We start from the raw sequence: 24,378 nt of genomic DNA on the forward strand, positions 1-24,378 counted from the left end.
AAAAGAATTGGCAAAAATTGTTTCTCATCCTCCACCAGTAGGAACAAAGGTTGTATCCAACCCAAGATCAGGAACCCAGATATATTATGAAAAGTTCTTTGTGAAATTTTTTTGTGTCTCTTGCTCTTCTGTTAATGGTTGTTTCCCCAAACAGCCTGATCCCCATAAGCTCTCAGATCAACGACAGGCTGTGAATCTGGGTCAGAATCCCTTTCCCATCTACCTTGCTCTGAATGTGAAAGAAAGATACAGCACCCTAGATTTTAAAGGTAAGGCAAGGACATATATTATGTGAGCTTATTTTGAAGGCTGGGTGCCAGATGGGTCTGGAGGAAGCTGTTGGGTGACATTGTTCGACATGCTTACTCGCCTGTAAGTTGAGGAAGCACAGATTGCGGGTTTTATGTCCATGTATCTAAAATGTGTGTGAGAGAACATCTCTATACCTTTATCAAGATTAGAAGTTTTGTTTCAAAATCCTATGAGAATTCTTGGATTTTGTGCAACAGATGAGTAAGGTGTAGGTAGAAATATTTAAACTATTTTTTTTAATTGCATGCACTACCTTATTGCATGATTCTTTTGGTGTAGGAATGGGGGAGAAATTTGGTTCAGTTTGTATTGTAAAGTCAACTACCTAATTTACACTTTCCTTAAATAAAACATGAACTGAAATACACCTATCCCTTCAAATTCATACTACTTTGAATTTTGTGATCAAGTTCTCCAACAAAACATGTTAAAATTTTGTATCTTAGGGAAAGCTCCATATAAAAATGATCATATTCGTGAAAATAAGAAAAATGCATTTATACTAGGAACAATGTTTGCCAAATTTAGTAAATTATGGAAAATTACATACAAAACTCTATTAGGAGAAATGTGCGCTAAAGTACTGATGAATTTTCAGGAGGACTTTAAAAATACATTGCAAACTGCTGCAGTAGTGTAGCAAACCGAGTTTAAGATTGGGATAGTGAGAAATATAGAGAAACCAAAATTTACAGATTCTTCCACCCCTATTTGTATATGTTTTATTGAATAATAAATAATGAAAGGGGTGAGGGGAACAAGACCTGGAGCTGTGTGAACAGAGCCACTTTAGAGTTTCATGCAGAAGCTGCAGGCAAAGCAGGTTTGGAAATTTGCAACTCCCACTCCTTACCAACTCCCACTCTTAACCCTGATGCAGTGGAGGCTAATGACTCCGATGTCAGTGGGGCAATGAATCCACTCCAGGTTTTAGTCTGACCTTTCAAGGAGCTGCCCAAGGTGCTGAAATGTCAGTGTAGATTCTCTGCCCCACTGACGTCGGAGCCATTAGCCTCCACTGGCCTAACGTATTCAGCTGAGAGGCAGGGAGATTCAAGTAGCTGAAGCTACTGATCATTAGGCAGAGGAAAACTGATTATGTTTAGCTCAGACCATATTCTCAATGGGAGAAGCCTGCATGCATGCCAGGTGCATCCTGGGCATGGGGCCCAGGATGGGAGAACTCTCCAGTGTGTTCCTGCCCCAGGGTCTCAGATGGGTTATTCAAAGTTTCAAACCGATCAGTGGTTTGCAAAGGTTGGAGGAGCTCATTGTTTACCCATCTGCTACAGTTGAGTATGGAAGCTATTTCATCACAAGTTTAACCTGATTGCTATCCACTAGACCACAGCACCCCAGTTCACACAGGAGCCCTAAACTAGGGCTAATTTATTAATTGCCCAAAACTAATTATTGTCACAAAAGAATAAAATAAACAATACATTTACTTTTATGCAAAATATTAAAACAAGATAAAACAAGAGAATCTTGACATGATTGTTGAGCCTGTATTCAGTGCACTCTATAGCTGCTGTTGGTTCTGACAGATGCTACAGCAACCTATGGAGATCCCCCTTCCTGTCCTGTTTCAGCATTGCTCCCTGCTTGCCCATTTACTTGCTCACCAACAACGCTTACCTCCTTGCAGCAGCAAAAAATGACACAGAAGTTCTAGTAACTTCCTTATTTCTCTCTGCTCCAGTAAGATGCCAGGTGCTGCAAGAGATTGAGCAACCAGGTATGTGGGTGGGGCCCATGGCAAATGGACAGGTTCTCCACAATTGGTTGTAACACTTGTCAGAGTGGTTAGTCATGTTTAGATACTGGTTCACAGGGTCCTGCATGAGCCAACTCTCTGATTTCTTAATGTTCTCCATCATTTCGGTTCTAGGGAGTTCCTGCCACTAGCCATAAGGCTAATAATAGTCTTCAGTACCACCTTTAATAAGGCAATGCTAATTCTCCTCCATCCTGGGCCTGTGTCACACTTGGATTAATCGTCACATGGAAACTGCTTCCATATACTGGCAGCCCTAAGTGCCATATAAATTGCCCTCATTGCACAGAAAGTTTCCACTTTACTATCAGCCACAGATGGAGAAGGCCCACATAGTGAGGGCAGAATGTGTTATGGCCATCATGTGGAGCAGTTTTCACATGCATGCTGTTAAAGAGAACTTATTTAATGTGCAAAGCCACAGAAGTGGTTAATTATGGATATTGTCAACAGGTGGAACGTACGTTGATTGTCAGCTTTCCTCCACTGTCATTCTTAAATTATTTGGTTTTTTTAGATGACTTTCCTGCCTTTAGTCTTAATTACAATTATTTTTATATGTTGTTTGCAGAGTGGGTGGAATTCACACCCTATGAAGTAGGCTTACTGAAATATGGAGCTTTTGTTAATGCAGAAAACTTTGGGAGTGAGTTCTTCATGGGTCGCTTGATGAAGAAGATCCCGGAATCTCGGCTCTGTTTCATGCAAGGTGGCTTATCTAAGTAACCATACAAACAAAATCTATATTGTTTTAGTTATGTGCATTTTGACAGCTAACCACCCATATCATTTTACTGTACTCCTGTCTTCAATGCCTTTCTGATGGGAGTGAGAACAGTAGTAAAGTTCTTATTAACATGATTTTTATTTCAAAACCATAAATTAAAGAAACAAATGCAACACTTTATTTACTGTATGGTTGCACCTTTCATCAAAGCTGGTTGAAAATTCTTCTAAACTCTGATATCAAATGATTTGGTTTTGTTTTGTTTTGCATGTTCTGTGCTTCTCAGGCTTGTGGAGTAATATATTTTCCCAAAATGTGCTGGATGCCTTATATTTAGCAGAGTGTTCAGAGGACTTCTGGCACAGGTGGACAAGAGACAAAGTGGCTGATATTGGTCAGTAGAACACTGCTTCTCCTTTGGTTAATGTTCCTTGGAAGGGCTTTCCTTTGCAGAGAATTTTAGAGGTGGTTTGTTTTTAAGTTAATTAGTTGGAAATGGAAAGCTTGGGAAAACTGTGACTCTGCCTCATTTTCCCCTCTCCATCCCAATTCCTAGTTTGCAGTCTCTTCCTAATTGGCAATTCCATTCCTCATTGGCAGTACAGCCTATTTCAGCCTATTCGACATACTAACACAGGAAGCTGCCTTATACTGAGTCAGACCATTGGTCCATCTCGCTCAGTGTTGTCCACACCAACTGGCAGGAGCCTCTCCCAGCCCTACCTGGAAATGCTGGGGATTAAACAGAAGACCTTCTGCATGCAAGACAGATGCTCTACCACTGAGCTATGGCCCTTCCCCTATTCTATCATATATAAATTGTAAGAGTGCCAAAGCTATAAGTGAGTGTTTAGTTGTAATATCAATTGCTCCTTCTATTTGAATATATTTGGATATAAGATGACCTCTTCTCCCCCACCCCCCAATGGGGCTCAAGGACTATACATTGCAGGAAACTTTGGAAATGAATAGCAACATGTACATTACACAATAGTTGCATATTATGAGCCCTCAGCTAGCCAGGCTGGGAGCAGGCTGTTTGCTTCCTTTCAGTCTAAGACTAAAATTGTGGAATGGAGAATTTGTCTTGGAGGATGCAAGTTTTATGACAAGTGTTCTTTTAGCCAAATAACTTCTCAAGGATCCTTTCAGTGATGAGGGACTCTGAGCTCCTGTCAAACTATTAATGGGCAACCAGTAGCATTCTAGTCTAAAGCTGTCTAATTCCAGGAGCATCCTTATTGGAATTCTCCTCTCCTTTAACTGCATGAACTTTGATATAGTATAAGGGCCAATCATTGGAGAAACACTAAGGATTTACAAAATTTTGGACAAATTGAAAATTTCAGATTTTAGATTTGACCTTTTGAAAGTCAGATTTTTCACTTGGCATAGATTTACTATGTTCACAGACCAATGCAAGTTGATGAACACAGGATAATTAGTTAACATAAGAATAATGCTATTTTATCCTTTTTTCTAATTTGTATTGAGGAAAGGGGGAAAATCAGCCACCTTTTAAGTGACATAGGAAGAGTCACCACCCAAACAGTAAGATATTAGAATTTCAGTGAGTCTTGTGGGTAGAGTTCTTAACAAAGGAAGAATCAGCCTCTTTCCAGACTCTATACATGAAAGAGGGCATTGAATCTAGCAAGCTAGAAACCCCAAAAGAGGCAGACTCCTTCACAGAATCAATTGTGATACCGTGCTTCAAGAGTAACTTAGTACTGGGGACATTCTCTTGTCCTCCTGATAAAAATGTTCAAGGAGATCTTATGATGAGAAATGAAACTGAGGAAGCATCCAAACTAGGAAATGTTGTAGTAATGGGTGACTTCAACTACCCTGACACAGAATGGCTACACACATGTTCCAGTCATGACAAAGAGGTAACATTTCTAGATACCCTAAATGACTATGCCCTAGAAGAGTTGGTCATGGGATTGACCAGAGGGACAGCATCCCTGGACTTAAATCTTAAGTAGCACTCAGGACCTAGTGCGAGATGTAAGTGTTGCTGAACTGATTGGAAACAGTGACCATAGCGCTATTAAATTAAACATACATGTAAATGGCCAATTGCCAAGAAAATCCAACACACTCACATTTGACTTCGAAAGTGGAAATTTTCCATAAATTAGGGGATTGGTAAAAAGAAAGTTGAAAGACAAACCCCAGAAGATAAAATCACTCGAAAATGCTCGGTAGTTATTTAAAAATACAATAATAGAAGCTCAACTGGAGTGTATACCACAGATCAGGAAAGGCACCACCAGGGCCAAGAGGATGCTGGTGTGGTTAATTAGCAGAATCAAAGAAGTTTTTACAGGCAAGAAGGCTTCCTTCAAAAATTGGAAGTCTTGCCCAAATGAGGAAAATAAAAAGGACCATAAACTCTGGCAAAAGAAATACAAGAAATGCTAAAAAAGAATTTGAAGACCACATTGCTAAGAACTTAAAAATCAGCAACAAGAAAAATTCTTTAAGAACATTCAAAGCAGGAGACTGTCTAGGGAGGTGATTGGACCCTTGGATGATAAGGGAGTCAAAGGTGTACTAAAGAATGATAAGGAGATTGCAGAGAAGCTAAATGACTGTTCTGCATCTGTCTTCTCAGTAAGAGGATATATGGCAGATCCCTCAACCTGAACTAACATTTGCAGGAAGGGAGTCTGAGGAACTCAGGGAAATAGTGGTGGCAAGAGATGAAGTTCTAGGCTTAATAAACAAAATAAAAATTGACAAATCACCAGGTCCAGTTAACATCCACCCGAGAGTTCTCAAAGATCTCAAATGTGAATGCTGCTCTTCTAACAAAAAATGTAATTGGAAAGTGGCCAATGTAACGCCAATTCTTAAAAAGGGATCCAGGGGTGGGGAGGAAATTACAGTCCGGTTAGCTTAATGTCTGTCCCAAGAAAACTGGTAGAAAGTATTATTAAAGATAAATTAACCAAGCATATAGAAAAAGCAGAGCCAGCATGGCTTCTCCAAGGGAAAGTCCTGTCTCACTAACCTATTCACATTCTTTGAGAGTGTCAACAAGCATGTACTGGAGGTAATCCACTGGGCATAGTGTACTTAGACTTCCAAAAGGCTTTTGACAATGTACCTCACCAAAGACTCCTAAGTAAGCTTAGCAGCAATGGAATAAGAGGAGAAGTCCTAGGGTGAATCAGGAATTGGTTAAGTAGCTGGAAGCAGAAAGCAGGAATAAATGGACAGTTCTCCCAGTGGAGGTCTGTAGAAAGTGGAGTCCCCCCCCGGATCAGAAGTGGGACCTGTGCTTTTTAACTTGTTCATTAATGACCAAGAGTCAGGGGAGAGGTGGCCAAGTTTGCTGAAGATACTAAATTGTTCAGGGTTGTTAAAACAAAAAGGGATTGTGAAGTGCTCCAAAAGGACCTCCCCAAACTGAGTGAATGGGCAGTGAAGTGGCAAATGAAATTCAGTGCTAAGGATCATTAGGAAAGGTATTGAAAATAAAATTGCTGATACCATAATGCCTTTGTATAAATCTATAGAGCAGCCGCATTTGGAATACTGTGTACATTTCTGGTCACTTCACTTCATAAAGGATATTGTAGAGTTGGAAAAGGTTCAGAAAAGAGCAATCAAAGGGATGGAGCGACTCCCCTATGCAGAAAAATTGCAGCATTTGGCTTTTTAGTTTAGAGCAAAGGTGAGTAAGAGGCGAAATGATAGAAATGTATAAAATTATGCAAGGCATGGAGAAAGTGGATAGAGAATTTTTTTTCTCCATAACACTGAACTCATGGTCATTCAATGAAGCTGAATATTAGAAGATTCAGGACAGACGCAAGAGAGTTCTTATTCATGCAGCACATGGTTAAACTATGGAATTCACTTCCACAGAGGCAGGGATGGCCACCAACTTGGATGGCTTTAAAAGAAGTTTAGACAGATTCATCGAGGATAAGGCTGTCAATGGCTACTAGCCATGACGGCTGTGCCCTGCCACCATAGTCCGATGGAGTATGCTTCTGAAAACCAGTTGCTGGAAGCCACAGGAGGGGAGAGTGCTCTTCACTCAGGTCCTGCTTGCAGGTTTCCCGTGGGTATCTGATTGGCCACTGTGAGAACAGGATGCTGGACTAGATGAGCCACTAGCCTCATCCAGCAAGCTGTTTTTACGTTCTTGTGTTCTTGTGTTCTTAGACTCCTTAAATAAATTGCAGTATTAATGAACATAACCCACTGATTCTTTCTGTCCAATTCCACAGGGATAAAGATGTCCATTAGGTGCTTAAATTGCTAGTGAGCAGAGCAGAGTGCAGAACAATAAAGTGGGGGGAGCATAAATGCTCTCCTATATTTTAAAATAATGATTGCAAGTATGAAACTCTGGCAATTTCATAATTTGGAATATTATTTAAGTATAATGGAGAGCAAGACTTATCAGCTGCAGTTTCGCAGATGCTGGAAATCTAGATCTATTAACTTTTGGAAAACAAAGCTGAGCCTTCTTTAGATTATAACTGTCCAAAGCTTCAGGGGAGAATCTTCTTTTTCATTACCTGCATCCATCAGATGACCTAGGAATTAGAGAACAGTAAGTTAATGTAACTAAAAGAAACAGAGGATAAGTGCAAACACAAACATCATTTCAGGACATTTATCCAAGTGTTACGTTCAACTGATTTTATACCCATTTCCAGATATAAAGCTGCATTCCCTACACAAGATGGTAAGCCCCAAATCTTCCAGAGGGAAGTAAATTTAGCCCTTTTCAGTTGTGAGTTGAAGCTAATGATCCATATAGGCACATGCCAAAGGCAAACTGAGCCAAAGACTTGGCTATAAAAGCTAGAATAGCTGAAGGAATAAAATGGATGTGTGGAAAAACCCTGCAATTAGCAGAATCAGTCTGTTTTCATTGTTCGAACCAAGAAGCTGAATTTTCTGTTTGGATACTCAAGTATTTTATATAAACAACGTATTCTGTTTTCTTACCATTTAAGGCCTATTCATACAGTTTATAGTTTTTTGGAAACAGTTGGATCTTGGGTTTATTATAATTTAACCTATTCTTAGGGCAATAAGGGCCAAAAACTGGTAGTAATTTTGGGGGGCCTATTTTGGGTAATGAAAACAGTCCAGCATCATGAGCATAAATCAGTAAAGGGATTCCTGCAGAGGACAGTTTAGAGGAGTGGGACTCAATGACATAATAACCAGATGTCCAATCACTAAGAAAGAGTAAAAAGAAAGAGTACAAATGCTAAAATACAGCCCTGTCTGATTAAAACACACACATGAAACACATGCCTTTCAAAACTTTTAAGTATTGTTGTTGTTAGTAGTAGTAGCAGCAGCAATTTCATTTATTGCTACTACAAACGAGCACATTGAACAATGGATCTAAACAAATCTCTGTGTTCCACACAGATGGTATTCCATACAGACGGCCTAAGAGGCCATATGTGCAGCCCACACGCCTCTTCATCCCCAGCGGGACCCTTACAGATGTGCTTAGAGATGTTGTAATGTGGCGTCCAGTTACTGCACAATATCACAATTTCATGAGGGGCCTCCAACTGAATAATAAATACTTGGAGAATGACAGGTTTTCTACCTGGAAAGGTAATGTACTCATTTAACCAAATCTCTTCACTTTTCTCTTCTTCTCTTTTATATCGGATTGGACAATGGACTTGGTCAACCAAAACTGTTCATCACTAGGAAAAACAACAAAGGGGGGGCATGATCCTCTTCCCCAATTATATGTAAGACTGGGTACATTGCACATAATGTATCCAACATTTAAAAGGTCTAGACTCACATAACCTTTTTTACCAACTTAGGAGATTCCTTGGTCAACATCCACCTGCAGTTGTTAGCCCCCCAGCTCCTCAACTTCTTTCTCCATCCCCCTTCAAATTAATCAGCCTCTTCAGTAGTGGAGGCAGGGGAGAAGTGCCCACAAGTTGATGCTAGGCATGTGTATTGGTGTACACAGGTTTCTTCAGTTAGCTGCTTAAGGGTTTCGTCATTTTGGACAATTCGCAGAGTGCATGCCTTACACAATTTTAGAAGTGCTTCTCCCTCTACCACTGCTAGAGGCTAACAAGTTAAGTAGGGCCTCATGAGGTTGGTGATGTTAGGGCCTAGGAGTGTTATGTTACTCGGGGGCGGGGGAGAGTTGCCCACAGTTTGCTACTCTTGAATTTTGTTTTGCATTTATTGCAGGATATTCAGTCCCCTGAGCATTGAATGCTGACGATACTGATTGTGGTATCTTGAGAATCTCATGTTCCACTCAAACCTAATTAATCCTCATGGTTACATGGAGAGTATCTGGTGAAAGCTCAGATGCCACAAAAGTGAGGTGGGACTGAGTATGCTAATACCTAGGTTATTAGAAGCCTGTGTGGCCAGTCATTCTCTTATGGCCCCATAGGCCTTGCTCACTTCCTTGACTGTCTTCCTTTCTTGTTCATTTTATACCCAGCATACATTATACCGATAAAAGATTGCATGAATAATTTATCTTTCTGAGGTCCAGGTTTTCCAGAAGCCATTTAACAGTTTCCAAAGACAAACAAAGGGGGGAAAGTAAGGGAGGTTAAGGCATGGATTTGGTTTGAGGGAGTGGCATCACAATTGTGTTGCTCCAGTCATGGTGACAAGAGGTTCTTTTTTGGCTACTTAAAAGATGCGCTGAGGAAGGGATATGTTTTAAGTTATCCTCTCCACTTATTCTCCAGCAGGATGCATCCAGGTTTCTTTGAATTAAAGTTGCTAGGATGTAGTATGAACTAAGGAGGCAAACTAAGTCAAAGAACTTGGGGTGATAGAGGTAGCTCCTTTTTCTTGATAGGTTTATCATTGCTTTGTAGGATCTACTGAAATTTAAAAAGTTGATGAAATGAGATTTTAAAAATTGATGAAAAATGGAAGTATAAAAGGTACTTGTCATGAGACACCCATGTGGGAGACAGAGTATATAAACTATAAATAAGTAAATTGGTCGCCCTGATGGATGACCTTTATTGGGAGAAGGGCAGGGAGAGTACAACTCTATTATTCTTACGATCTCTCAGCAGCTTTTGATACCATTCTGGGCCAACTTCCGATCCTATCTCCAAGACAGTTTTCAGAGAATAGCATTGGGTGATTGTCTTTCAGCCCCCTGGCAGTTGTGCTGTGGGGTGCCGCAGCATACCGACTTGTCCCCCATGCTGTTTAACATCTATATGAAGCCCTTGGAATGCATTCTATCAGCTTCGGTTGGTGGCCCAACTACGTTCCTATCTGGACAGGGAAAACCTTGCTTCGGTTGTCCATGCACTGGTAACCTCTAAGTTGGACTACTGCAATGCACTCTACGTGGGGCTGCCTTTGAAGACGGTTCGGAAGCTGCAGCTTGTGCAAAATGCAGCGGCCAGACTGTTAACAGGGACTTGGAGATTCGAGCATATAACACCCTTCTGGTCCGCTTGCACTGGCTGCCTATATGCTTCCGAGCTCAATTCAAGGTGCTGGTTTTGACTTATAAAGCCTTACATAGCTTGGGACCACAATACCTGATGGAACGCCTCTCCCGATATGAACCTACCCGTACACTGCGTTCAACATCAAAGGCCCTCCTTTGGGGGCCTACCCAGAGAGAAGTCCGGAAGGTGACAACCAGAAAACAGGCTTTCTCTGTGGTGGCCCCCGAATTATGGAATTCTCTCCCTGATGAGGTACGCCTGGCGCCAACATTGTTATCTTTTCGGCACCAGGTAAAAACCTTCCTGTTCTCCCAGGCATTTTAATATATATAATTTTAAATATTTTAGCAATTTAATATTTACATCTTAACATCTTAATATTCAATCGATTTAATGCATTTTACATTTAATATTTTAGTACTGAGTTTTGTACTTGTTTATATGTTTAATTATGTTTAGGTATTTTTGGTATAATTTTTAAGTTTAATATATGTTTTTAAATTGTATATTGGATGTTATATGTTGTGAACTGCCCAGAGAGCTTTGGCTATGGGGTGGTATAGAAATATAATAAATAAATAAATAAATAAATTGGAAGTGGTCATTAGGAGATTTGGGGCGAGGTATAAGCAGTATGCTGACAATACCCAATTCTGTTTCTCCATAACATCTGAATCGGGAGAGGCTATGCAAGCCCTAGACCGCTGCCTGGACTCGGTGGTGGGCTGGATGAGGGCCAATAAACTGAGTCTGAATTCCAGCAAGACGGAGGCACTGTGGGTTGGTGGTTCCCGAGAATTGGTCAGTTGCCTGCTTTGGATGGGGTCGTACTCCCTTTGAAAGAGCAGGTTCATAGTGTGGGGGTGCTCCTGGATCCGTCTTTATCGCTAGAGGCCCAGGTGACCTCAGTGGCCAGGAGTACCTTTTACCAGCTTTGGCTGGTAAGACAGCTGCGGCCGTTTCTGGACTGGGATAGACTGACCACTGTTGTCCATGCACTGGTAACCTCCAGGCTGGATTACTGTAATGCGCTCTATGTGGGGCTGCCCTTGAGGTTGGTCCAGAAGTTGCAGCTGGTGCAAAATGCTGTGGCGAGACTGCTCACTGGGGCAGGGTATCGCCAACATGTCACCCCGCTGCCAAAAGAATTGCACTGGTTGCTACCGGGCCAAGGTCAAGGTTCTAGTTTTGGTTTATAAAGCCCTATACAGCTTGGGACCAGGATACCTGAAAGACCGTCTTATCCCTTATATACTCAGTTGATCACTGTGCTCTGCAGGTGAAGGCCTCCTGCATATACTATCTTATCAGGAAGTCCGTTCTGCACAACATAGGAAATGGACCTTAACTGTGGCAGCACCTACCCTGTGGAAATCCCTCCCCTTAAATATTAGGCAGGTGCCATCTGTTATTTTTTTCGGTGCCTATTGAAGACTTTCCTCTTTCAACAAGCCTTTTAGTTGAGACCTATCCCAGTCTGCATCTGTGTTGGAACTGCTTTTTAATATATTCTTAAACCTTCTTTTTAAAAATGTTTTTAATCTTAGAAGATGCTTTGAAAGCTGTTTTTTAAAGAAACTTTTTGAAGATGTTTTGTTTTAATGTGTTTTAAAGTTTTTATTTATTTATTTATTTATTATTATTATTTTATTTATTGCATTTGTATACCGCCCCGTAGCCGAAGCTCTCTGGGCAGTTTACAACAATTAAAAACATTAAAAACAAATATACAAATTTAAAAACACATTTTCAAAAGCAATTTAAAAACACATGCTATGATGTTTTCATGTTTTTAGTGCTTTTGTTTGCTGCCCTGGGCTCCTGCTGAGAGAAGGGGTGGGATATATAAATCAAATAATAAATAAATTAATTAAGGCTGCACTGCAGCAGCATTAAAATGTTAATAACACAATTAATTGAGTCTTCCTGGTTTTTAATAACATCTGTTTCCTTTACATTGTTGTGTATGCTATTAAACAATTTGCCTTTCAGACACTGTGTTAGATTCTTCACCCAATCAATTGAGTAATACAGCAGAATACTTGGAACTTGTAGATGCAGCTTTTTTCATCAATACCAGCTGCCCACCACTTCTGAGGCCAGAGAGGAAAGTTGACGTTATTTTGCATTTAAATTATAGTGGAGGATCACAGACATTGGTGAGAAGATTCTTTTATTGTCTTTAATAACTTGACCATAATCACTGGCCTTTTCATTAATGTGTCACTTCCAAATAAGAGCTTGTAGAATAACCTGAGCTGTTTAATATTGTCATTTGGTGTAGCTACATTTTAAGCATTGAAATCAATGCTTTTTTCAAGGTTTTTTTTTTAAGTATAATTGAGTTCAAAGGAACATTGCCTAGAAGGTCCCCATTTCTCCCTCCCTCCAAAGATCTAGCCTCAACCCATCAATCTTCTCACACAGGATGTGATGTGGAGCAAGATGGACTTTCTTCCCAGCCCCCACAATCTTTGTTGAAAGAGAGAGAGAAAGGGAAACAGGCACTGAGAGAGGACAATGGATCCATTAGACAGACTGGAACTTAGGCAATTATTGCTGCTGCCTCCTCCTCTTCCTTTTTCTCCATCTTATAGATGCATAGTACCAATGACAGCTGGTGGCTACATGTCAGTGGGACAGTGGAATCTGCTCCGGGTTTTATTATTTATTTGTTTGTATCCCACCCTTTCTCCCAGTAGGAGCCCAGGGCAGCAAACAAAACCACTAAAAACACTCTAAAACATGATAAAAACAGACTTTAAAATATATTACAACAAAATATCCTTAAAACATATTAAAATATTTTTTAAAAAATATTTTTTAATTTTTTAAAAAAATATATATATTAAAAAGCAATTCCAACACAGACGCAGATTGAGATAAGGTTTCTTCTGAAAAGGCTTGTTGAAAGAGGAAGTTCTTCAGTAGGTGCCAAAAAGATAACAGATGATGCCTGTCTAATATTTAAAAATGTAAATGTACTGCCTTCAAGTCGATTCCGACCTAAGGCGACCCTATGAATAGGGTTTTCACGAGGCTGAGAGGCAGTGACTGGCCCAAGGTCACCCAGTGAGCTTCATGGCTATGTGGGGATTCGAACCCTGGTCTCCCAGTTTGTAGTCCTCCAAAGGGTAGGTGCCACTACACTAAAAGTCAGCTTCCTGTGTTGTGCAGAACAGACCTCCTAATAAGGTAGCTGCAGGAGGCCCTCACCTGCAGAACGTAGTGATTGACTGGGTATATAAGGGGTAAGACGGTCTTTCAGGTACCCTGGTCCCAAGCTGGGTAGGGCTTTGTACACCACAACCTTGAATTTAGCCCGGTAGCTAGTAGGTAGCCAGTGCAGTTCTTTCAACAGGGTAACATGTTGGCGATACCCTGCCCCAGTGAGCAGTCTTGCCGCCGCATTTTGCACCAGCTGTAGCTTCCGGACCAATCTCAAAGGCAGCTCCACATAGAGCACATTACAGTAATCCAGCCTGGATGTTATCAGTGCATGGACAACAGTGGTCAGGCTATCCAGATCCAGAAATGGCTGCAGCTGTCTTATCGGTCAAAGTTGGTAAAAGGGTTTTAGTCTGAATGGTGAAGCACCTTGGACAGCTCCTTGAAAGTCTAAAGACTAAAACCTGGAGTTGATTCCACTGCTCCACTGTCATAAAACCAACAGCCGCCACTGCGTAGCACTAGGAAATCTAAGATACCTTATCTACTTATATACCAGAACAAGATATCCCATATTCAAAATATCCCTGTCAGGTGCCTGTTCATCCTTCTAGCGGAACTACTAGTGTATGTGAAATCAAAGCTGTAGCCTTATCTCTTTGGATTCTGATTTTGTTTGTGTTTAACGGTCTAGCCACTGAATTTAGCCACAAAGTACTATGCGGAACAGGGCATTCCATTCCCCAAGGTTGTGCTGACAGAAGAAGATGAGAAGCATCTCAAGGAGTGCTACCTCTTTGACAAAGCAGAGAGTCCAAAGGCTCCTATCTTGGTGTATTTCCCCCTGGTATGTGACACCTTCCAAAAATACAAAGCACCTGGTGAGTAAAGAAGAGCAGTATTCTTCCTAAAGACAGCATGACTTTCCTATCTGTTGTTTTTCATTCCTGGCTCCAAGTCTGTCTGTCTGTCTGTCTGTCTGTCCCGCCCTTCCTCCCAGCAGGATCCCAGTGTGGCAAGATTTTTTAATTCATGGCTGGGATTGAAGGAGAAGACACATGCAGAAGAGAACAAGAAACAGTGTGTGGGGTACTGATCCACATCTACATGGTAGTTCTTTGGGTCATGGTCCCTGAGTTCTATGTAACATGCCCCGTCCTTTGATCTTTGTAAAATTTGTTCACAATCTTTTATCCCAGCCATAACTTTATGAAATCTTACTTCTAGCTAATAGCCTTCAACATCCTACCATTTCACTTGGCACTTCTTGCAGTACTATGTTAAAAACCAAGATGAATGGAGGTGGAGAACTTCTCCTTCTCCCCTTATTATAAATATATACAAGTACAGAATAAACAAAATTACTATACCAAACCCACAAACCGATCAACCACCAACCACAAATCAGCTTGTCCATTTCAGCTACCCTCAAGACTTTCCTTATCTCATCCATTCTGACACCATGACAGATGCCTTCAGAGTGAGAGTCTACAACTGGCAGAGGCTGGTCCTCCCTGGGTGTGAGATGGGGGGGGGAGAGTGGATGTGCCCTGTGTGAAAGATATTGGGTGGCGTAGTCTTAATAATACTGTTCCCAATTCTCTCAGAGGCATACTGGGATAACTGTTCGGATAGGTTTTATTGGTGGCCTGTTGCAGTTGTTCATATCATGTGTTTAGGAGGAGTCTTGGGAAGGAGGGAAATGGGTGATGTCAGTTTCAGTTATCATGGGTAGAGGGAGGTCGACCCTGCTGCTGAGCAGCTTCTCTGATTGACCTGGCAGAGGCTGTCTCGGCTGTGGTATTGGAGGAGCCCAGAATGATAGTCCTAGGTGATTCAATGTCCAGGCTGTCACTAGTGTTCCAGCTCAGGACTTCATGGCCTCCATGATGACCATGGGACTGTCTGAAGTTGTCACTGGTCCAACACATAGGGCAGGGCACACTCTTGATTTCATTTTTACCCCAGATGGAGGAAAGGATGGTCTGGAGATAGGGGTGTGGATGTCCCCCCAGTGTCATGATCAGACCATTTCCTGGTGAAGTTTAGACTTATAGTTCCAATCTTCCCCTGCAGGGGTGGTGGACAGATTAAGGTGGTCTACCCCCAGAGACTAATGGAATCCACCAGATTCCTGAATTTATTTATTTATATTTATTTAATTTCATTTATAAACCGCCCATAGCCAATGGCTCCCTGGGTGGTGTACAACATACAATAATACAATAAATCAACAAAAATCACTAGATATAAAATACAGATACATAATAACACTAAACAGTATTGAGATAACTAAAACATTAAAACATTAAAATATATAAAATGCATTAAAATGCCTGGGAGAATAGGAAGGTTTTAGCCTGGCGCCGAAAGGATAACAACGTAGGCGCCAGGCGTACCTCCTCGGGGAGACTGTTCCACAATTCAGGGGCTACCACTGAAAAGGCCCTGGATCTTGTCATTACCCTCTGAGCTTCTCGATGAGTCGGTACTCGGAGGAGGGCCTTAGATGTCGAACGAAGTGCACGGGTAGGTTCATAGCGGGAGAGGCGTTCCATCAGGTATTGCGGGCCCACACCGTGTAAGGCTTTATAGGTCAATACCAGCACCTTGAATCTGGCCCGGAAACAAATCGGCAACCAGTGCAAGCGGGCCAGAACAGGTGTAATATGTGAGGACCGATTGGTCCTCGTCAACAGTCTGGCTGCTGCGTTTTGCACTAGCTGCAGCTTCCAAACTGTCTTCAAGGGCAGCCCCACATAGAGTGCATTACAGTAATCCAGTCTAGAGGTCACTAGAGCATGAACAACTGAGGTGAGGTCGTCACCGCACAGATGGAGGCGTAGTTGGGCTACCAATCGAAGATGGTAGAACGCATTCCGAGCCACCGAGGCTACCTGAGCCTCAAGTGACAAGGAAGGATCGAAAAGAACCCCCAAACTATGAACCTGTTCCTTCAGGGGGAGTGTAACCCCATCCAGAACCGGATGAACATCCTCCATCTGTGCGGAAAAGGCACTCACTAACAGCGTCTCAGTCTTGTCTGGATTGAGTTTCAGTTTATTAGCTCCCATCCAGTCCATTATCGCGGCCAGGCAACGGTTCAGCACATCAACAGCCTCACCTGAAGAAGATGAAAAGGAGTAATAGAGCTGCGTGTCATCAGCATACTGATGGCAACGCACTCCAAAACTCTGGATGACCACACCCAGAGGCTTCATGTAGATGTTGAAAAGCATGGGGGACAGAACCGATCCCTGAGGGACTCCACAATGGAGAGTCCAGGGTATTGAGCAATGCTCCCCAAGCACTACCTTCTGGAGACAATCCGCCAAGTAGGAGCGGAGCCACTGCCAAGCAGTACCCCCGACTCCCAACTCCGCGAGTCTCTCCAGAAGGATACCATGGTCGATGGTATCAAAAGCAGCTGAGAGATCAAGGAGAATCAACAGAGTTACACTCCCCCTGTCCCTCTCCCGACAAAGGTCATCGTACAGGGCAACCAAGGCTGTTTCTGTGCCAAAACCGGGCCTAAAACCGGATTGAAACGGATCTAGATAATCGGTTTCATCCAAGAGCGCCTGGAGCTGGCTTGCAACCACCCATTCCAAGACCTTGCCCAGAAATGGGACATTCGCTACCGGTCGATAGTTGTTCAAATTATCTGGATCCAAGGACGACCTCTTCAAAAGAGGTCTCACTACAGCCTCCTTGAGACAGCGAGGGACAACTCCCTCTCTCAAGGAGGCATTGATCACTTCCTTGGCCCAGCCGGCTGTTCCAGCCCGGCTAGTTTTACTAGCCAAGAGGGGCAAGGTTCCAGTACCGACGTGGTTGCACGCACCAGTCCAAGCATCTTGTCAACTTCCTCAAGCTGCACCAACTGAAACTCATCCAATAATTGAGGACAAGACCGTGATCCAGGTACCTCAATGGATTCAGCTGTCCTAACATTAGAGTCGAGATCCCTACGGATGCATGCGATTTTATTTTGGAAGTGCCCCGCAAACTCGTTGCAGCAGGCTTCAGATGACTCTGTGGTGTCCTGAGGGCCAGAGTGTAAAAGCCCTCGTACTATCTTAAAAAGCTCCGCTGGGCGGCATAAAGATGATCTAATAGTGGCAGCAAAATAACACTTTTTTGCTGCCTTTACCGCTTCTATATACAACTTAGTGGAGGCACTTACCAAAGCATAATTGCATCCGTCAGGAGTTCGCCTCCATCTGCACTCAAGCCTCCTCCTCTCTTGTTTCATCACTCTCAGCTTCGGGGTATACCACGGAGCTGTATGAGCTCTACATCGAAGGGGGCGCGCAGGAGCGATCGTGTCAACACCCCGGGTCATTTCCGTATTCCACAGTTCAACCAGGGCCTCGACAGGAGCACTAGTCTTATCAGCCGGAAAGTCTCCCAGAGCCTTCTGAAAACCCAGAGGATCCATTAGTCTCCGGAAGCGGACCAACTTAATGGGTCCCCCACCTTTGCAGAGGGAAAGGGACGCCATAAGCCTAAATCTCAGCAGGCAGTGATCTGTCCATGACAATGGGGTAGATGAAAAACACCCCACCTGCAGATCACCATCTCCATGTCCAGTGGCGAAGATCAAATCAAGAGTATGTCCCGACACATGCGTTGGGCCAGTAGAAAATTGAGACAGCCCCATTGTTGTCATGGTGGCAATGAAGTCCTGAGCTGCCCCAGATAAGACAGCCTCGGCATGGATGTTGAAATCCCCCAGTACCAAAAGTCTAGGGGATCCCAACAACACCTCCGAGACTATCTCAGTCAGCTCAGCTAGGGAAGCTGTTGGGCAGCAAGGTGGGCGGTACACCAACAGAATTCCCAATCTGTCTCGCTGGCCCAACACAAGGTGGAGACACTCCAGGCCAGTCACAGCCTGGACAGGGTGCCTGGTGAGAAGAAAAGAGCTCTTATAGACCACGGCGACCCCCCCTCCCTGGCCCTCGGATCTACCACAGTGCTGGACCATGTACCCGGGTGGGCAAAGCTGGGAGAGGGCAACTCCTCCCTGTTCCCCCACCCAGGTCTCGGTTATGCATGCCAGGTCGGCGCCCTCATCCACAATTATATCATGGACTAGGGAGGTTTTATTATATACCAACCTGGCATTTAAAAGCAGCACTTCGAGATCCGAGAGCTGGCTGATAGGACAACCCGAAATCCTGTGGATATGAGGAGAACCGGAACAGGGCACAGACATGACTTGTCTGGGACGAGTTCCCCTCACCTGGCATGTTCTCCTCTGAATGCCCTGGGGGAGTTTCCAGTAGGTAGAGCAGGTGACCTGGTTGAAGCCCTTGTTATGCTGTGGAAAGAGACATGTCAGGCTGTTAATCCAGTTGCCCCTGAGTACCCTTCAGTTGCCCCTGAGTACCCTGAATACTGATTATGGAGCCCGCTTTGCGCCTTGGTATACCAGTGAACTAAGGGCAATGAAACAGGCTGGATGACTGCTAGAGTTCAAGTGGCGAAAGAAGTGCTGTGCGGCTGTTAATGCACAAGTAAGCCATTATAACCAGGCCTGCTGTGTGGTGGTGAGGGTGGTGAAGAAAGCCCACTTCTCTGCCTCCATTGCTTCCTCAAGTAGCTGTCCAGTGGAGCTTTTTTGTGTTGTCAGGGGTCTGTTAACATTAGCTCCAGGAAATGGAGTTTTAGACCCTTCAGAATTGTTTTCAAGGCACTTTGAAGATAAAATTGCCCACCTCCATAGCAATCTTGATGCCCCATCTACATCTACTGTAGTCCACAGTGAGGTGTCCAGTGCAACATCTGCTGCAACATCTTGGGATCAGTTTCAGTTGATGCAGCCTGATGACATGGACAAGGTGCTTACAATGATGTGGCCGGTAACATGTCCTTTCAACCCTTGCCATTCTTGGCTTATTAAAGCTTGCTGAGGGAGTATGACCGAGTGGGTCCAGAATGTGGTTGATGTACCTTTGCAAGAGGGATTGGTCCCAGCAGCCCTGAAAGAGGCAGTGATCCGACCGCTCCTGAAAAAGCCCCCCCTGGACCCATTGTTTTGTGACAACTTCCACCCGGTGGCAAATACTCCTTTTTGGGAAGATGATGAAGGGGGTTGTGGTGGAAATTGCAAGTACTCATGGATGAAACAGATTATCTTGACCCATTTCAGTCTAGGTTAAGGCCTGGTTATGGGACTGAATTGGCCATGGTTGCTCTGATGGATGACATTTATCGGGATGTTATTCTTACTTGATCTCTTAGTGGCTTTTGATATCGAGTATGGTATCTTTCAGAGCTGAATTGGTGAGATGAGTATTGGCAGCAATGTTTTACAGTGGTTCTAATCCTATCTCCAGGGTCGTTTTCAGAGAATAGCATTGGGTGATTGTCTTTCAGCCCCAGCCAGCCTGCCAAAGAATCAGGGATGGTGGGAGCTGTAGTCAAAGACCATTTGGAGGGCCAAAGGTTCCCCATGCTTGGTGTATGCTGTGTAATTCAATTAAAAAAAAATACTATTGTTTCTCTACAACTTTCCCATGAAGGTCTGTTTCTCATCTTTTCTGAAACAAGTGTTGTCCCTTGAAGTTCCCTCTAAAATGAGAGTATACATATTTGAGAATAACCCATTATTGCTAGATCTACCATTGATAAACTTATCCTAGTGTGCCAGTTCTTGTAAATTTTTGTAGCAAGAAGTGTTATACTTGAAGATACAGGGTTGGTAGTGGAATTTTGCTAACTGGATGCTCCCACAGGTGGAAGGCGAGAAGATTTTTGGTGATCCCCTCCCCTGCAGCCCCCTATGCTCCCTGGAAGTTACTCCAAAGGATTGGGGGGCCCCCTGGAACAGTGTGGGAAGTGGCATGGAAGGCTACAGGGGGAATGTTGGGGTCATCTAAAATTCATAGAATCATAGAATAGTAGAGTTGGAAGGGGCCTATAAGGCCATCAAGTCCAACCCCCCTGCTCAATGCAGGAATCCAAATCAAAGCATCCCCGACAGATGGCTGTCCAGCTGCCTCTTGAATGCCTCCAGTGTCGGAGAGCCCACTATATCTCTAGGTAACTGGTTCCATTGTCATATGGCTCTAACAGTTAGGAAGCTTTCCTGCTTGCTTTCACTGCACAGAAGGGTCCAGGTAGCGGAGAGGAAGCCTCCGATGAAGCAGAGCACTGGTCACAAATGTAAGGTACCCTTCTGTTTGCAGAAGGAGATATCTGGATCCAACCCTTTGTGTATACAGCACTTCTAGATATAACAAGCCTAGGAAAAATGGCTTATTTTCAAAGATGTGTATTCTCATTATGGAGAGATTATACATGAGAAGATTTCTCCTGATTTCTACTCAGTTGACAGATGGAGAACTTCATGCTGCTTTCCTATCATCATCATCCTGTATTTCTCACCAGAAGTGTTCCCTCTAAGTGGCTGAGCAATTTAACATATGCAGATACCCCAAAGGCAATGATGAATCCCCCTTTCCTTCAAAAGAATGTGCAACCCAGCTGCTATGGCTAGGCATGGTTGAATTATATTTAAATTAAAAATAACTCACTAGATGCACACGTCTCTCTGAACTTAATTTCAGCATATCTTAATGACATTAGAAGTTATAGATCAAGGCTTAGGAACTTGTGGCACTCCAAATATTGTTAGAATCCAACTCCCATCAGCCACAAGCCGGCGTGCCCAATTGTCAGGGATGGTAAGAACTGAAGTGCAACAACATCTGGAGCACTGCAGGTTCCCTAGTTTAGCTAGGAATGGTATTTTCTGGGGGGGAAAAACCTGATGTTGAGCTCATCCACACGGCTTTTTCCCCCTACTTCCCATCCTTCTCTTTCTTCTCAATGAGAAGTGAGGCTTTTTTAAAATAGTTTGTTAAAATTACAAACAATTCTTGCATATTATATGCATTATTTTACATATAATATTATAACACATATTATATGCATATACACACTCTCGAGTTTCCTAAAGTAACCAGCAAATATAACTGTATAAAAATACTTGTGTAAATTGTAAAAGGCCAAATTGTAAAAATTATGCCACTGAAATATAGTACTACATGGGGCTTGACCCTTTTATATGTATTATATGTATAATATATGTATTTTTCACATTTAATGTTGCATTAATTAGCTGCACTTTTTAAAATAAAAAATCAACAAAACACAAGTGGTTCAGACATAAGCAGGCACTCAGTGCAAGAGGTGGTTCAATGCAGGCACGGGCAGTTGGGTTGGAACGGCCAAATTCCATGTATAAATCTGTTTAAAATGTGTTCCATTCCTAGTTTAGGCCACTGCTATAATAAAATCTGCAAAAATCTGTCCTTCTCTTGTTTCCACAGGTGTAGAACGCAGTCCTAGCGAGATGGAGGATGGCCAAACTGATATCAGCAGCAGTATATTTTCACCATATGCTACTGGCATGCTACAATATTCAGAGGATAATTTCAATAAACTGGTGAATTTGACCAACTACAACATCCTCAATAATGAACATTTGATTCTTCAGGCTCTGCGTCAAGCAATTGAACGAAAGAAGCAGCAGAAGAAACTGTCTTTATTTCTCTCTTAAAACCTCTCTCATATTTTATTACTCCAGAATTTACCAGGATCGATTGGCCAGTATTGCAGACATGGGAAGTTATTTGTGATTAATATGCCCAAAGTGTACAAAGGTTATGTGTAATTTTCATTTATTTGTATACAATGCAGTGGGAAGCAAATGGATTGGGAGATAGTGACGAAGTGACTCACTGAAGACTTGCTCATCAAAGTGGGATTGGAACATGGTCTTCCTAGGCTCAAGTTCAGTACTATAGAGGCCTAAAATATGGGCCTGAATTACATCGACTCAGTAACTGAAGCTGCTTTGACAAAACACAACTATAATAGGCCTCTTAGGCTTAGCTCATAAGTGCATGCTCATCAATCAATAATGGCAATATGAAGCAGCCACTACAGATCAAATACATCAGAACAGAACTTTCCTGTCATGTCACATCAATCCAGATATAATACTTTTCAATGGAGAAATGTATGTGTTCAGCAGTGGCTCATTGAGACTGAGATGTTATCAGCTGACACATTCACAGTGTGAATTTGTTCTCTGTTTCTTCTAGAGATACAAACTTGATTTTCAGTACTATAAACTGTCATGAAGCAATGGAATGTTAATGTGTGAATCAGCCTCCCCTATGTGGAGCTTCAGACTATAAAGACTTTTTTTTAAAAAAACGAGTTTTCTTATGTTTACAATGTTACCATTTGAATCACTCGTACAAACTTGTATGATAACATTGAACAAAGAATGGCCAGTGGAATAGGTGCTGGCTTGCCAGTCCAGGGCCAGGGGCCATTTAGACAACATTCAGTTTTCTAATAAATGTCCTTTATTCTGTTAATTAAGCACTGTCCATTTTCATTTGCTCTCATACATATTTTGGATGAGCTTTCTCCTATTGGCTGTGATAGTAAAAAACAAAAAAAGACTTATTTGAGGTCAATAGGCCAATAATTTTGGAAGTATCTTGGCCCCCATGAGTTTTGAGGGAGGGGTATGCGCGGGATGCCACCTGCAAATCCACCCAGAGGTTGTGCTTGTTGCTGTACTGATTTCTCATTCAGCTGCATTAGTGAGGTCAGCTCACGGCACAGCAACTGCTTATAGTATGAGTAAGGACGTGTTTCCATGCCTCTTCCACCAGGTACTCCTCCTGGACTTCCCATGCAGTGCTGCTACTGTACTGGGGGAAGCAGGGGTCTGGTATGTCTTGACTGTTCTCACTCTGCTGGGGGTGTGTGTCTAACTCTCCTTGCAAATGGCCTCTTTGGAGAGTATTATCACATGCCTTTTCACTCTTATATCTCATTTAATGACTGTTGCGGGAGAGAGACAGTGTTTGGACCATCAAGGGGAAAACTTTTTCACCTACTATGCGCCATCCCCCTTCCTGGATCCCTTATAAGGAGGAGCTGCCACTGGAGGGTTTCTCTCTGGATATCTTTGACTTTTTTTTGTGGGAGAGGATGTGGCCTTTGCCTTTAGGCAGGAGGAATCAAGTATTTGGCTCTTAGTTGTTTTTCTAAGATATAGTCAGGATTTTGTCTTACATTTTGTAAGACATTTTTGTACCTACAGGGCTAAGTTCATGGTTCTGGTTTTGGTGTACAAAGCCCTATACAACTTGGGATCAGGATAACTGAAAGATCGTCTTACCCCTTTTATAGCCAGTCGATCACTACGTTCTGCAGCTGAGGGCCTCCTGCAGATACCATTTTATCAGGAGGTTCATTGCGCACAACATAGGAAGCAGACCTTTAGTGTAGTGGCACCTACCCTTTGGAATTGCCTCCCCTCAAATATTAGACAGGTGCCATCTCTATTATCTTTTCGGCACCAACTGAAGACCTTCCTCTTTCAACAAGCCTTTTAAGTAGAGACCTTATCCCAATCTGCGTCTGTGTTGGAATTCCTTTTAAATATATTTTAAAGCTTTTTTTAAAAAGTTTTTTTTGTTTTAACATATTTTTAAAGGTGTTTTGTTTTAATATATTTTAAAGTCTGTATTTATGATGTTTTAGAGTGTTTTAGTGTTTTTGTTTGCCACCCTGGGCTCCTACTGGGAGGAAGGGTGGGATATAAATTTAATAAATAAATAAACAGATGTATTGTATTGCTGGAATATTGTCTTAACTGTCGTGAGATGCTTTGTTGGGTCTTTTTGGCCAGCAGGTGGCACAGAAATAAATTCAAACTAACTAATTAAGCAACGGGTTGCATTGGTGAATGAGCCATCACAAAGCTAACACCACAAATAAAGCACTTGCATCACCTCATCCAATATAAACATACCCACAATTAGGGTTGCCAGGTCAGAAGCATCCCAAACCCTGAGATTTCAGAGGTGGGCCCTAGCGTTGTCATTAAGCATGAT

The 24,378-nt window shown here is 42.6% G+C and overlaps 1 protein-coding gene across 4 annotated transcripts in view; it reads left to right on the plus strand.

Moving 5' to 3' along the window:
• The window catches only part of LOC133377361 (cytosolic phospholipase A2 epsilon-like), a 70,421-nt gene extending 46,418 nt beyond the window's left edge, over positions 1-24,003 (plus strand). For 3 of the 4 annotated variants that reach the window (XM_061611317.1, XM_061611318.1, XM_061611319.1), the window contains 7 exons: positions 155-269; positions 2,661-2,798; positions 3,103-3,210; positions 8,229-8,423; positions 12,269-12,435; positions 14,139-14,325; positions 21,787-24,003. In XM_061611317.1, the coding sequence (XP_061467301.1) occupies positions 155-269; positions 2,661-2,798; positions 3,103-3,210; positions 8,229-8,423; positions 12,269-12,435; positions 14,139-14,325; positions 21,787-22,016 (1,140 nt within the window). In that variant the 3' untranslated portion in view covers positions 22,017-24,003. The remainder of the gene's footprint in view (positions 1-154; positions 270-2,660; positions 2,799-3,102; positions 3,211-8,228; positions 8,424-12,268; positions 12,436-14,138; positions 14,326-21,786) is intronic. The other variant, XM_061611320.1, reaches the window with a different exon arrangement.
• The last annotated feature ends 375 nt before the right edge of the window (positions 24,004-24,378 follow it).

The sequence above is a fragment of the Rhineura floridana genome, chromosome 2, assembly GCF_030035675.1.
Source record: "Rhineura floridana isolate rRhiFlo1 chromosome 2, rRhiFlo1.hap2, whole genome shotgun sequence".
In the NCBI taxonomy this organism is placed as follows: Eukaryota; Metazoa; Chordata; class Lepidosauria; order Squamata; family Rhineuridae; genus Rhineura; species Rhineura floridana.